This window comes from Anomaloglossus baeobatrachus, chromosome 8 (assembly GCF_048569485.1).
Source record: "Anomaloglossus baeobatrachus isolate aAnoBae1 chromosome 8, aAnoBae1.hap1, whole genome shotgun sequence".
Classification (NCBI taxonomy): domain Eukaryota; kingdom Metazoa; phylum Chordata; class Amphibia; order Anura; family Aromobatidae; genus Anomaloglossus; species Anomaloglossus baeobatrachus.
In genome coordinates this window covers 241259483-241273145 of record NC_134360.1, presented here as the reverse complement: position 1 = coordinate 241273145, position 13663 = coordinate 241259483, and the positions used below count along the sequence as shown (strand labels likewise).

General features: G+C 55.7%; 1 protein-coding gene across 1 annotated transcript in view; it reads right to left on the bottom strand.

Moving 5' to 3' along the window:
- Window positions 1-1120: 1120 nt before the first annotated feature.
- LOC142250087 (uncharacterized) overlaps window positions 1121-13663 on the bottom strand; it is a 30783-nt gene continuing 18240 nt past the window's right edge. Inside the window, exons 4-7 of the mRNA XM_075322150.1 lie at window positions 12432-12533; window positions 11264-11417; window positions 1728-2413; window positions 1121-1201 (exon numbers count right to left, since the gene is read on the bottom strand). Coding sequence (XP_075178265.1) covers window positions 1121-1201; window positions 1728-2413; window positions 11264-11417; window positions 12432-12533 — 1023 coding nt within the window. The remainder of the gene's footprint in view (window positions 1202-1727; window positions 2414-11263; window positions 11418-12431; window positions 12534-13663) is intronic.

Genomic DNA, 13663 nt, shown 5'->3' with positions numbered 1-13663 from the left:
GCTGCTGTAGGGGTGGAGGCCGGCTCTGTGGTCGCTGTTGTTGTTGTCGTTGTTTCTGCTGTGGTGGTGGAGGCAAGCTCTGTGGTCGCAGCTGTTGTTGCTGCTGTGGTCGTGGAGGCCGGCTCTGTGGTCGCAGTTGTTGTTGTTGTTGTTGCTGCTGTGGTGGTGGAGGCCGACTCTGTAGTTCCAGTTGTTGTTGTTGTTGCTGCTGTGGTGGTGGATGCCGGCTCTGTATTCGCAGTTTTTGTTGTTGCTGCTGTGGTGGTTAAAGCCGGCTCTGTAGCTGCGGTTGTTGTTGTTGCAGCTGTGGTGGTGGAAGCCGGCTCTGTGGTCGCAGTTGTTGTTGCTGCTGCTGTGGTGGTGGAGGCCGGCTCTGTAGCTGAGGTTGTTGTTGCTGCTTCTGTGGTGGTGGAGGTGGACTCTGTAGTCGCGGTTGTTGTTACTTCTGTGGTGGTGGAGGCCGGCTCGGTGATCGCGGTTGTTGTTGTTGTTGCAGCTGTGGTGGTGGAGACTGGCACTGTGGTCGCAGTTGTTGTTGTTGTTGCTCCTCTGGTGGTGGATGCCGGCTCTGTAGTCGCAGTTGTGTTTGTTGATGCTGTGGTGGTTGAGGTCGGCTCTGTGGTCGCAGTTGTTGTTGTTGCAGCTGTGGTGGTGGAGGCCGTCTCTGTTGTCGCGGTTGTTGTTGTAGTTGTTTCTGCTGTGGTGGTGGAGGCAAGCTCTGTGGTCGCGGTTGTTGTTCTTGCTGCTGTGGTGGTGGATGCTGGCTCTGTTATCGCAATTGTTGTTGCTGCTGTGGTTGTGGACGCCGGCTCTGTGGTCGAAGTTGTTGTTGATGTTGCTTCTGTGGTGGTGGAGGCCAGCTCTGTGATCGCTTTTGTTGTTTTTGCTACTGTGGTGGTGGAGGCCGACTCTGTGGTTGCAGTTGTTCTTGTTGTTGCTGCTGTGTTGCTGAAGGCCGGCTCTGTATTCGCAGTTGTTGTTGTTGCTGCTGTGGTTGTTAAGGCCGGCTCTGTGGTCGCGGTTGTTGCTGTTGCTGCTGTGGTGGTTGAGGCCAGCTCTGTAGCTACGGTTGTTATTGCTGCTGCTGTGGTGGTGGAGGCTAGCTCTGTAGCTGCGGTTGTTATTGCTGATGTTGTGGTGGTGGAGGCTGGCTCTGTAGCTGCAGTTGTTGTTGCTGCTGCTGTGGTGGTGGAGGTGGACTCTGTTGTCGCAGTTGTTGTTATTAACTCTGTGGTGGTGGAGACTGGCACTATGGTCGCAGTTGTTGTTGTTGATGCTGCTGTGGTGGTGGAGGCCAGCTCTGTAGCTGCTGTTGTTGTTGCTGCTGCTGTGGTGGTGGAGGCCGGCTCTGTAGCTGCGGTTGTTGTTGCTGCTGCTGTGGTGGTGGAGGCCGGCTCTGTAGCTGCGGTTGTTGTTGCTGCTGCTGTGGTGGTAGAGGTGGACTCTGTGGTCGCAGTTGTTGTTGTTGCTGCTGTGGTGGTGGAGGCCGGCTCTGTGGTTGTAGTTATTGTTGCTGTTGCGGTGCTGGATGCCAGCTCTGTAGTTGCAATTGTTGTTGTTGCTCCTGTGGTGGTGGATGCCGGCTCTGTAGTCGCAGTTGTTGTTGTTGATGCTGTGGTGGTTGAGGTCGGCTCTATGGTCGCAGTTGTTGTTGCTTCTGTAGTGGTGGAGGCCGGCTCTGTTGTCGCGGTTGTTGTTGTAGTTGTTTCTGCTGTGGTGGTGGATGCCGGCTCTGTGGTCACAGTTGTTGTTGTTGTCTCTGTGGTGGTGGAGACTGGCACTGTAGTCGCAGTTGTTGTTGCTGCTGTGGTGGTGGAGGCCGGCTCTGTTGTCGCGGTTGTTGTTGTAATTGTTTCTGCTGTGGTGGTGGATGCCGGCTCTGTGGTCACAGTTGTTGTTGTTGTCTCTGTGGTGGTGGAGACTGGCACTGTAGTCGCAGTTGTTGTTGCTGCTGTGGTGGTGGAGGCCGGCTCGGTGATGGCGGTTGTTGTTGTTGCAGCTGTGGTGGTGGAGGCTGGCACTGTGGTCGCAGTTGTTGTTGCTGCTGCTGTGGTGGTGGAGGACAGCTTTGTAGCTGCGGTTGTTGCTGCTGCTGTGGTGGTGGAGGTGGACTCTGTGGTCGCGGTTGTTGTTGTTACTGCTGTGGTGGTGGAGGCCGGCTCTGTGGTCACAGTTGTTGTTGTTGTCTCTGTGGTGGTGGAGACTGGCACTGTAGTCGCAGTTGTTGTTGTTGCTGTTGTGGTGGTGGAGGCCGGCTCGGTGATCGCGTTTGTTGTTGCTGCTGTGGTGGTGGAGGCCGGCTCTGTGGTTGCAGTTATTGTTGTTGTTGTTGTTGTTGCTGCTGTGGTGGTGGAGGCCGACTCTGTGGTTGCAGTTGTTGTTGTTGTTGCTGCTGTGGTGGTGGAGGCCGGCTCTGTATTCACAGTTGTTGTTGTTGCTGCTTTGGTGGTTAAGGCCAGCTCTGTGGTCGCGGTTGTTGTTGTTGCTGCATTGGTGGTGGAGGCCGGCTCTGTAGCTGCGGTTGTTGTTGCTGCTGCTGTGGTGGTGGAGGTGGACTCTGTGGTCGCAGTTGTTGTTGATCCTGTGGTGGTTGAGGTCGGCTCTGTGGTCGCAGTTGTTGCTTCTGTACTGGTGGAGGCCGGCTCTGTGGTCGCGGTTGTTGTTGTAGTTGTTTCTGCTGTGGTGGTAGAGGCAAGCTCTGTGGTCGCAGTTGTTGTTGTTGCCTCTGTGGTGGTGGAGACTGGCACTGTAGTCGTACTTGTTGTTGTTGCTGCTGTGGTGGTAGAGGCCGGCTCTGTGGTCACGGTTGTTGTTGCTGCTGCTGTGGTGGTTGAGGCCAGCTCTGTAGCTACGGTTGTTATTGCTGCTGCTTTGGTGGTGGAGGCCAGCTCTGTAGCTGCTGTTGTTGTTGCTGCTACTGTGGTGGTGGAGGCCGGCTCTGTAGCTGCGGTTGTTGTTGCTGCTGCTGTGGTGGTGGAGGCCGGCTCTGTAGCTGCGGTTGTTGTTGCTGCTGCTGTGGTGGTAGAGGTGGACTCTGTGGTCGCGGTTGTTGTTGTTGCTGCTGTGGTGGTGGAGGCCGGCTCTGTGGTTGTAGTTATTGTTGCTGTTGCGGTGGTGGATGCCGGCTCTGTAGTCGCAGTTGTTGTTGTTGATGCTGTGGTGGTTGAGGTCGGCTCTGTGGTCGCAGTTGTTGTTGCTGCTGTGGTGGTGGAGGCCGACTCTGTGGTTGCAGTTGTTGTTGTTGTTGCTAATGTGGTGGTGGAGGCCGGCTCTGTATTCGCAGTTGTTGTTGTTGCTGCTGTGGTGGTTAAGGCTGGCTCTGTGGTCACGGTTGTTGTTGCTGCTGCTGTGGTGGTTGAGGTCAGCTCTGTAGCTACGGTTGGTATTGCTGCTGCTGTGGTGATGGAGGCCAGCTCTGTATCTGCAGTTGTTGTTGCTGCTGCTGTGGTGGTGGAGGCCGGCTCTGTAGCTGCGGCTGTTGTTGCTGCTGCTGTGGTGGTGGAGGCCGGCTCCAAAGCTGCAGTTGTTGTTGCTGATGCTGTGGTGGTGGAGGTGGACTCTGTGGTCGCGGTTGTTGTTGCCGCTGTGGTGGTGGAGGCCGGCTCTGTGGTCGCAGTTGTTTTTGTTACCTCTGTGGTGGTGGAGACTGGCACTGTGGTCGCAGTTGTTGTTGTTGCTGCTGTGGTGCTGGAGGCCGGCTCTGTGGTTTCAGTTGTTGTTGCTGTTGCTCTGGTGGATGCCAGCTCTGTGGTTGCAGTTGTTGTTGTGTCTCCTGTAATGGTGGATGCCGGCTCTGTATTCGCAGTTGTTGTTGTTGATCCTGTGGTGATTGAGGTCGGCTCTGTGGTCGCAGTTGTTGCTTCTGTAAAGGTGTAGGCCGGCTCTGTGGTCGTGGTTGTTGTTGTAGTTGTTTCTGCTGTGGTGGTGGAGGAAAGCTCTGTGGTCGCAGTTGTTGTTGTTGCCTCTGTGGTGGTGGAGACTGGCACTGTGGTCGCAGTTGTTGTTGTTGCTGCTGTGGTGGTGGAGGCCGGCTCGGTGATGGCGGTTGTTGTTGATGCAGCTGTGGTGGTGGAGGCAGGCACTGTGGTCGCAGTTGTTGTTGCTGCTGTGGTGGTGGAGGCCGGCTCTGTGGTTGCAGTTATTGTTGCTGTTGCGGTGGTGGATGCCAGCTCTGTTGTTGCAGTTGGTGTTGTTGTTGTTGCTCCTGTGGTGGTGGATGCCGGCTCTGTAGTCGCAGTTCTTGTTGTTGATGCTGTATTGGATGAGGTCGGCTCTGTGGTCGCAGTTGTTGTTGCATCTGTAGTGGTGGAGGCCGGCTCTGTTGTCGCGGTTGTTGTTGTAGTTGTTTCTGGTGTGGTGGTTGATGCCGGCTCTGTGGTCACAGTTGTTGTTGCTGCTGTGGTTGTGGATGCCGGCTCTGTGGTCGCAGTTGTTGTTGCTGCTGCTGTGGTGGTGGAGGCCGGCTCTGTAGCTGCGGTTGTTGTTACTGCTGCTGTGGTGGTGGAGGCCAGCTCTGTAGCTGCGGTTGTTGTTGCTGCTGTTGTAGTGGTGGAGGTGGACTCTGTGGTCGCGGTTGTTGTTGTTGCTGCTGTGGTGGTGGAGGCTGGGTCTGTGGTCGCAGTTGTTGTTGTTGCCTCTGTGGTGGTGGAGACTGGCACTGTGGTCGCAGTTGTTGTTGTTGCTGCTGGGGTGGTGGAGGCCAGCTCTGTAGCTGCGGTTGTTGTTGCTGATGCTGTGGTGGTGGAGGCTGGCACTGTGGTCGCAGTTGTTGCTGATGTTGCTTCTGTAGTGGTGGAGGCCGGCTCTGTGGTCACTGTTGTTGTTGTAGTTGTTTCTGCTGGGGTGGTGGAGGCAAGCTCTGTGGTCGCAGTTGTTGTTGTTGCCTCTGTGGTGGTATAGACTGACACTGTAGTCGCAGTTGTTGTTGTTGCTGCTGTGGTGGTGGAGGCCGGCTCGGTGATGGCGGTTGTTGTTGTTGCAGCTGTGATGGTGGAGGCTGGCACTGTGTTCGCAGTTGTTGTTGTTCTTGCTGCTGTAGTGGTGGAGGCCGGCTCTGTGGTTGCAGTTATTGTTGCTGTTGCGGTGCTGGATGCCAGCTCTGTAGTTGCAATTGTTGTTGTTGCTCCTGTGGTGGTGGATGCCGGCTCTGTAGTCGCAGTTGTTGTTATTGCTGCTGCTGTGGTGGTGGAGGCCGGCTCTGTAGCTGCGGTTGTTGTTGCTTCTGCTGTGGTGGTGGAGGCCGGCTCTGTAGCTGCGGTTGTTGTTGCTGCAGCTGTGGTGGTGGAGGTGGACTCTGTGGTCGCGGTTGTTGTTGTTACTGCTGTGGTGGTGGAGGCCGGCTCGGTGATCGCGGTTGTTGCTGTTGTTGCAGCTGTGGTGGTGGAGACTGGCACTGTGGTCGCAGTTGTTGTTGTTGTTGCTGCTGTGGTGGTGGAGGCCGGCTCTGTGGTTGCAGTTGTTGTTGTTGTTGCTGCTGTGGGGGTGGAGGCCGGCTCTGTATTCGCAGTTGTTTTTATTGCTGCTGTGGTGGTGGAAGCCAGCTCTGTAGCTGCGGTTGTTGTTGCTGATGCTGTGGTGGTGGAAGCTGGCACTGTGGTCGCAGTTGTTGCTAATGTTGCTTCTGTAGTGGTGGAGGCCGGCTCTGTGGTCACTGTTGTTGTTGTAGTTGTTTCTGCTGGGGTGGTGGAGGCAAGCTCTGTGGTCGCAGTTGTTGTTGTTGCCTCTGTGGTGGTATATACTGACACTGTAGTCGCAGTTGTTGTTGTTGCTGCTGTGGTGGTGGAGGCCGGCTCGGTGATGGCGGTTGTTGTTGTTGCAGCTGTGGTGGTGGAGGCTGGCACTGTAGTCGCAGTTGTTGTTTTTCTTGCTGCTGTGGTGGTGGAGGCCGGCCCTGTGGTTGCAGTTATTGTTGCTGTTGCGGTGCTGGATGCCAGCTCTGTAGTTGCAATTGTTGTTGTTGCTCCTGTGGTGGTGGATGCCGGCTCTGTAGTCGCAGTTGTTGTTGCTGCTGCTGTGGCGGTTGAGGCCGGCTCTGTAGCTGCGGTTGTTGTTACTGCTGCTGTGGTGGTGGAGGCCGGCTCTGTAGCTGCGGTTGTTTTTGCTGCTGCTGTAGTGTTGGAGGTGGACTCTGTGGTCGCGGATGTTGTTGTTACTGCTGTGGTGGTTGAGGCCGGCTCTGTGGTCGCAGTTGTTTTTGTTGCCTCTGTGGTGGTGGAGACTGGCACTGTGGTCGCAGTTGTTGTTGCTGCTGTGGTGGTGGAGGCCGCCTCGGTGATCGCGGTTGTTGTTGTTGCAGCTGTGGTGGTGGAGACTGGCACTGTGGTCGCAGTTGTTGTTGTTGTTGCTGCTGTGGTGGTGGATGCCAGCTCTGTGGTTGCAGCAGTTGTTGTTGTTGTTGCTACTTTGGGGGTGGAGGCTGGCTCTGTATTCGCAGTTGTTTTTGTTGCTGCTGTGGTGGTTAAGGCCGGCTCTGTGGTCACAGTTGTTGTTGCTGCTGCTGTGGTGGTTGAGGCCACCTCTGTAGCTACGGTTGTTATTGCTGCTGCTGTGGTGGTGGAGGCCAGCTCTGTAGCTGCGGTTGTTGTTGCTGATGCTGTGGTGATGGAGGCTGGCACTGTGGTCGCAGTTGTTGTTGCTCCTGTGGTGATGGATGCCGGCTCTGTAGTCGCAGTTGTCGTTGATCCTGTGGTGATTGAGGTCAGCTCTGTGGTCGCAGTTGTTGCTTCTGTAGTGGTGGAGGCCGGCTCTGTGGTCGCGGTTGTTGTTGTAGTGGTTTCTGCTGTGGTGGTGGAAGCAAGCTCTGTGGTCGCAGTTGTTGGTGTTGCCTCTGTGGTAGTGGAGACTGGCACTGTAGTCGCAGTTGTTGTTGCTGCTGTGGTGGTGGAGGCCGGTTCGGTGATGGCGGTTGTTGTTGTTGCAGCTGTGCTGGTGGAGGCTGGCACTGTGGTCGCAGTTGTTGTTGTTTTTGGTGCAGCTGTGGTGGTGGAGGCCAGCTGTGTGTTCACATTTCTTGTTGTTTTTGCTACTGTGGTGGTGGAGGCCGGTACTGAGGTTGCAGTTGTTGTTGTTGCTGATGTGGTGGTGGAGGCTGACTCTGTGGTTGCAGTTGTTGTTGCTGCTGTGGTGGTGGAGGCCGGCTCTGTATTCGCAGTTGTTGTTGCTGCTGTGGTGGTTAAGGCCGGCTCTGTGGTCGCGGTTGTTGTTGTTGCTGCTGTGGTGGTTGAGGCCAGCTCTGTAGCTACGGTTGTTATTGCTGCTGCTGTGGTGGTGGAGGCCATCTCTGTAGCTGCGGTTGTTGTTGCTGCTGCTGTGGTGGTGGAGGCCGGCTCTGTAGCTGCGGTTGTTGTTGCTGCTGCTGTGGTGGTGGAGGCCGGCTCTGTAGCTGCGGTTGTTGTTGCTGCTGCTGTGGTGGTAGAGGTGGACTCTGTGGTCGCAGTTGTTGTTCTTGCTGCTGTGGTGGTGGAGGCCGGCTCTGTGGTTGTAGTTATTGTTGCTGTTGCGGTGCTGGATGCCAGCTCTGTAGTTGCAATTGTTGTTGTTGCTCCTGTGGTGGTGGATGCCGGCTCTGTAGTCGCAGTTGTTGTTATTGATGCTGTGGTGGTTGAGGTCGGCTCTATGGTCGCAGTTGTTGTTGCTTCTGTAGTGGTGGAGGCCGGCTCTGTTGTCGCGGTTGTTGTTGTAGTTGTTTCTGCTGTGGTGGTGGATGCCGGCTCTGTGGTCACAGTTGTTGTTGTTGTCTCTGTGGTGGTGGAGACTGGCACTGTAGTCGCAGTTGTTGTTGCTGCTGTGGTGGTGGAGGCCGGCTCGGTGATGGCGGTTGTTGTTGTTGCAGCTGTGGTGGTGGAGGCTGGCACTGTGGTCGCAGTTGTTGTTGCTTCTGTAGTGGTGGAGGCCGTCTCTGTTGTCGCGGTTGTTGTTGTAGTTGTTTCTGCTGTGGTGGTGGAGGCAAGCTCTGTGGTCGCGGTTGTTGTTCTTGCTGCTGTGGTGGTGGATGCTGGCTCTGTTATCGCAATTGTTGTTGCTGCTGTGGTTGTGGGCGCCGGCTCTGTGGTCGAAGTTGTTGTTGATGTTGCTGCTGTGGTGGTGGAGGCCAGCTCTGTGATCGCTTTTGTTGTTGGTGCAGCTGTGATGGTGGAGGCCAGCTGTGTGTTCGCATTTGTTGTTGTTTTTGCTACTGTGGTGGTGGAGGCCGACTCTGTGGTTGCAGTTGTTCTTGTTGTTGCTGCTGTGTTGCTGAAGGCCGGTTCTGTATTCGCAGTTGTTGTTGTTGCTGCTGTGGTTGTTATGGCCGGCTCTGTGGTCGCGGTTGTTGCTGTTGCTGCTGTGGTGGTTGAGGCCAGCTCTGTAGCTACGGTTGTTATTGCTGCTGCTGTGGTGGTGGAGGCCAGCTCTGTAGCTGCGGTTGTTATTGCTGATGTTGTGGTGGTGGAGGCTGGCTCTGTAGCTGCAGTTGTTGTTGCTGCTGCTGTGGTGGTGGAGGTGGACTCTGTTGTCGCAGTTGTTGTTGTTAACTCTGTGGTGGTGGAGACTGGCACTATGGTCGCAGTTGTTGTTGTTGATGCTGCTGTGGTGGTGGAGGCCAGCTCTGTAGCTGCTGTTGTTGTTGCTGCTGCTGTGGTGGTGGAGGCCGGCTCTGTAGCTGCTGTTGTTGTTGCTGCTGCTGTGGTGGTGGAGGCCGGCTCTGTAGCTGCGGTTGTTGTTGCTGCTGCTGTGGTGGTAGAGGTGGACTCTGTGGTCGCAGTTGTTGTTGTTGCTGCTGTGGTGGTGGAGGCCGGCTCTGTGGTTGTAGTTATTGTTGCTGTTGCGGTGCTGGATGCCAGCTCTGTAGTTGCAATTGTTGTTGTTGCTCCTGTGGTGGTGGATGCCGGCTCTGTAGTCGCAGTTGTTGTTGTTGATGCTGTGGTGGTTGAGGTCGGCTCTATGGTCGCAGTTGTTGTTGCTTCTGTAGTGGTGGAGGCCGGCTCTGTTGTCGCGGTTGTTGTTGTAGTTGTTTCTGCTGTGGTGGTGGATGCCGGCTCTGTGGTCACAGTTGTTGTTGTTGTCTCTGTGGTGGTGGAGACTGGCACTGTAGTCGCAGTTGTTGTTGCTGCTGTGGTGGTGGAGGCCGGCTCGGTGATGGCGGTTGTTGTTGTTGCAGCTGTGGTGGTGGAGGCTGGCACTGTGGTCGCAGTTGTTGTTGCTGCTGCTGTGGTGGTGGAGGACAGCTTTGTAGCTGCGGTTGTTGTTGCTGCTGCTGTGGTGGTGGAGGTGGACTCTGTGGTCGCGGTTGTTGTTGTTACTGCTGTGGTGGTGGAGGCCGGCTCTGTGGTCACAGTTGTTGTTGTTGTCTCTGTGGTGGTGGAGACTGGCACTGTAGTCGCAGTTGTTGTTGTTGCTGCTGTGGTGGTGGAGGCCGGCTCGGTGATCGCGTTTGTTGTTGCTGCTGTGGTGGTGGAGGCCGGCTCTGTGGTTGCAGTTATTGTTGTTGTTGTTGTTGCTGCTGTGGTGGTGGAGGCCGACTCTGTGGTTGCAGTTGTTGTTGTTGTTGCTGCTGTGGTGGTGGAGGCCGGCTCTGTATTCACAGTTGTTGTTGTTGCTGCTTTGGTGGTTAAGGCCAGCTCTGTGGTCGCGGTTGTTGTTGTTGCTGCATTGGTGGTGGAGGCCGGCTCTGTAGCTGCGGTTGTTGTTGCTGCTGCTGTGGTGGTGGAGGTGGACTCTGTGGTCGCAGTTGTTGTTGATCCTGTGGTGGTTGAGGTCGGCTCTGTGGTCGCAGTTGTTGCTTCTGTACTGGTGGAGGCCGGCTCTGTGGTCGCGGTTGTTGTTGTAGTTGTTTCTGCTGTGGTGGTAGAGGCAAGCTCTGTGGTCGCAGTTGTTGTTGTTGCCTCTGTGGTGGTGGAGACTGGCACTGTAGTCGTACTTGTTGTTGTTGCTGCTGTGGTGGTAGAGGCCGGCTCTGTGGTCACGGTTGTTGTTGCTGCTGCTGTGGTGGTTGAGGCCAGCTCTGTAGCTACGGTTGTTATTGCTGCTGCTTTGGTGGTGGAGGCCAGCTCTGTAGCTGCTGTTGTTGTTGCTGCTACTGTGGTGGTGGAGGCCGGCTCTGTAGCTGCGGTTGTTGTTGCTGCTGCTGTGGTGGTGGAGGCCGGCTCTGTAGCTGCGGTTGTTGTTGCTGCTGCTGTGGTGGTAGAGGTGGACTCTGTGGTCGCAGTTGTTGTTGTTGCTGCTGTGGTGGTGGAGGCCGGCTCTGTGGTTGTAGTTATTGTTGCTGTTGCGGTGGTGGATGCCGGCTCTGTAGTCGCAGTTGTTGTTGTTGATGCTGTGGTGGTTGAGGTCGGCTCTGTGGTCGCAGTTGTTGTTGCTTCTGTAGTGGTGGAGGCCGGCTCTGTTGTCACGGTTGTTGTTGTAGTTGTTGATGCTGTGGTGGTGGAGGCAAGCTCTGTGGTCGCGGTTGTTGTTCTTGCTGCTGTGGTGGTGGATGTCAGCTCTGTGGTCGCAGTTGTTGTTGCTGCTGTGGTTGTGGACACCGGCTCTGTGGTCGCAGTTGTTGTTGCTGCTGCTGTGGTGGTGGAGGCCGGCTCTGTAGCTGCGGTTGTTGTTGCTGCTGCTGTGGTGGTGGAGACTGGCACTGTGGTCGCAGTTGTTGTTGTTGTTTTCGGTGCAGCTGTGGTGGTGGAGACCAGCTGTGTGTTTGCATTTGTTGTTGTTTTTGCTACTGTGGTGGTGGAGGCCGGTACTGAGGTTGCAGTTGTTGTTGCTGCTGTGGTGGTGGAGGCCGACTCTGTGGTTGCAGTTGTTGTTGTTGTTGCTGATGTGGTGGTGGAGGCCGGCTCTGTATTCGCAGTTGTTGTTGTTGCTGCTGTGGTGGTGGAGGCTGACTCTGTGGTTGCAGTTGTTGTTGCTGCTGTGGTGGTGGAGGCCGGCTCTGTATTCGCAGTTGTTGTTGCTGCTGTGGTGGTTAAGGCCGGCTCTGTGGTCGCGGTTGTTGTTGTTGCTGCTGTGGTGGTTGAGGCCAGCTCTGTAGCTACGGTTGTTATTGCTGCTGCTGTGGTGGTGGAGGCCATCTCTGTAGCTGCGGTTGTTGTTGCTGCTGCTGTGGTGGTGGAGGCCGGCTCTGTAGCTGCGGTTGTTGTTGCTGCTGCTGTGGTGGTGGAGGCCGGCTCTGTAGCTGCGGTTGTTGTTGCTGCTGCTGTGGTGGTAGAGGTGGACTCTGTGGTCGCAGTTGTTGTTCTTGCTGCTGTGGTGGTGGAGGCCGGCTCTGTGGTTGTAGTTATTGTTGCTGTTGCGGTGCTGGATGCCAGCTCTGTAGTTGCAATTGTTGTTGTTGCTCCTGTGGTGGTGGATGCCGGCTCTGTAGTCGCAGTTGTTGTTATTGATGCTGTGGTGGTTGAGGTCGGCTCTATGGTCGCAGTTGTTGTTGCTTCTGTAGTGGTGGAGGCCGGCTCTGTTGTCGCGGTTGTTGTTGTAGTTGTTTCTGCTGTGGTGGTGGATGCCGGCTCTGTGGTCACAGTTGTTGTTGTTGTCTCTGTGGTGGTGGAGACTGGCACTGTAGTCGCAGTTGTTGTTGCTGCTGTGGTGGTGGAGGCCGGCTCGGTGATGGCGGTTGTTGTTGTTGCAGCTGTGGTGGTGGAGGCTGGCACTGTGGTCGCAGTTGTTGTTGCTTCTGTAGTGGTGGAGGCCGTCTCTGTTGTCGCGGTTGTTGTTGTAGTTGTTTCTGCTGTGGTGGTGGAGGCAAGCTCTGTGGTCGCGGTTGTTGTTCTTGCTGCTGTGGTGGTGGATGCTGGCTCTGTTATCGCAATTGTTGTTGCTGCTGTGGTTGTGGGCGCCGGCTCTGTGGTCGAAGTTGTTGTTGATGTTGCTGCTGTGGTGGTGGAGGCCAGCTCTGTGATCGCTTTTGTTGTTGGTGCAGCTGTGATGGTGGAGGCCAGCTGTGTGTTCGCATTTGTTGTTGTTTTTGCTACTGTGGTGGTGGAGGCCGACTCTGTGGTTGCAGTTGTTCTTGTTGTTGCTGCTGTGTTGCTGAAGGCCGGTTCTGTATTCGCAGTTGTTGTTGTTGCTGCTGTGGTTGTTATGGCCGGCTCTGTGGTCGCGGTTGTTGCTGTTGCTGCTGTGGTGGTTGAGGCCAGCTCTGTAGCTACGGTTGTTATTGCTGCTGCTGTGGTGGTGGAGGCCAGCTCTGTAGCTGCGGTTGTTATTGCTGATGTTGTGGTGGTGGAGGCTGGCTCTGTAGCTGCAGTTGTTGTTGCTGCTGCTGTGGTGGTGGAGGTGGACTCTGTTGTCGCAGTTGTTGTTGTTAACTCTGTGGTGGTGGAGACTGGCACTATGGTCGCAGTTGTTGTTGTTGATGCTGCTGTGGTGGTGGAGGCCAGCTCTGTAGCTGCTGTTGTTGTTGCTGCTGCTGTGGTGGTGGAGGCCGGCTCTGTAGCTGCTGTTGTTGTTGCTGCTGCTGTGGTGGTGGAGGCCGGCTCTGTAGCTGCGGTTGTTGTTGCTGCTGCTGTGGTGGTAGAGGTGGACTCTGTGGTCGCAGTTGTTGTTGTTGCTGCTGTGGTGGTGGAGGCCGGCTCTGTGGTTGTAGTTATTGTTGCTGTTGCGGTGCTGGATGCCAGCTCTGTAGTTGCAATTGTTGTTGTTGCTCCTGTGGTGGTGGATGCCGGCTCTGTAGTCGCAGTTGTTGTTGTTGATGCTGTGGTGGTTGAGGTCGGCTCTATGGTCGCAGTTGTTGTTGCTTCTGTAGTGGTGGAGGCCGGCTCTGTTGTCGCGGTTGTTGTTGTAGTTGTTTCTGCTGTGGTGGTGGATGCCGGCTCTGTGGTCACAGTTGTTGTTGTTGTCTCTGTGGTGGTGGAGACTGGCACTGTAGTCGCAGTTGTTGTTGCTGCTGTGGTGGTGGAGGCCGGCTCGGTGATGGCGGTTGTTGTTGTTGCAGCTGTGGTGGTGGAGGCTGGCACTGTGGTCGCAGTTGTTGTTGCTGCTGCTGTGGTGGTGGAGGACAGCTTTGTAGCTGCGGTTGTTGTTGCTGCTGCTGTGGTGGTGGAGGTGGACTCTGTGGTCGCGGTTGTTGTTGTTACTGCTGTGGTGGTGGAGGCCGGCTCTGTGGTCACAGTTGTTGTTGTTGTCTCTGTGGTGGTGGAGACTGGCACTGTAGTCGCAGTTGTTGTTGTTGCTGCTGTGGTGGTGGAGGCCGGCTCGGTGATCGCGTTTGTTGTTGCTGCTGTGGTGGTGGAGGCCGGCTCTGTGGTTGCAGTTATTGTTGTTGTTGTTGTTGCTGCTGTGGTGGTGGAGGCCGACTCTGTGGTTGCAGTTGTTGTTGTTGTTGCTGCTGTGGTGGTGGAGGCCGGCTCTGTATTCACAGTTGTTGTTGTTGCTGCTTTGGTGGTTAAGGCCAGCTCTGTGGTCGCGGTTGTTGTTGTTGCTGCATTGGTGGTGGAGGCCGGCTCTGTAGCTGCGGTTGTTGTTGCTGCTGCTGTGGTGGTGGAGGTGGACTCTGTGGTCGCAGTTGTTGTTGATCCTGTGGTGGTTGAGGTCGGCTCTGTGGTCGCAGTTGTTGCTTCTGTACTGGTGGAGGCCGGCTCTGTGGTCGCGGTTGTTGTTGTAGTTGTTTCTGCTGTGGTGGTAGAGGCAAGCTCTGTGGTCGCAGTTGTTGTTGTTGCCTCTGTGGTGGTGGAGACTGGCACTGTAGTCGTACTTGTTGTTG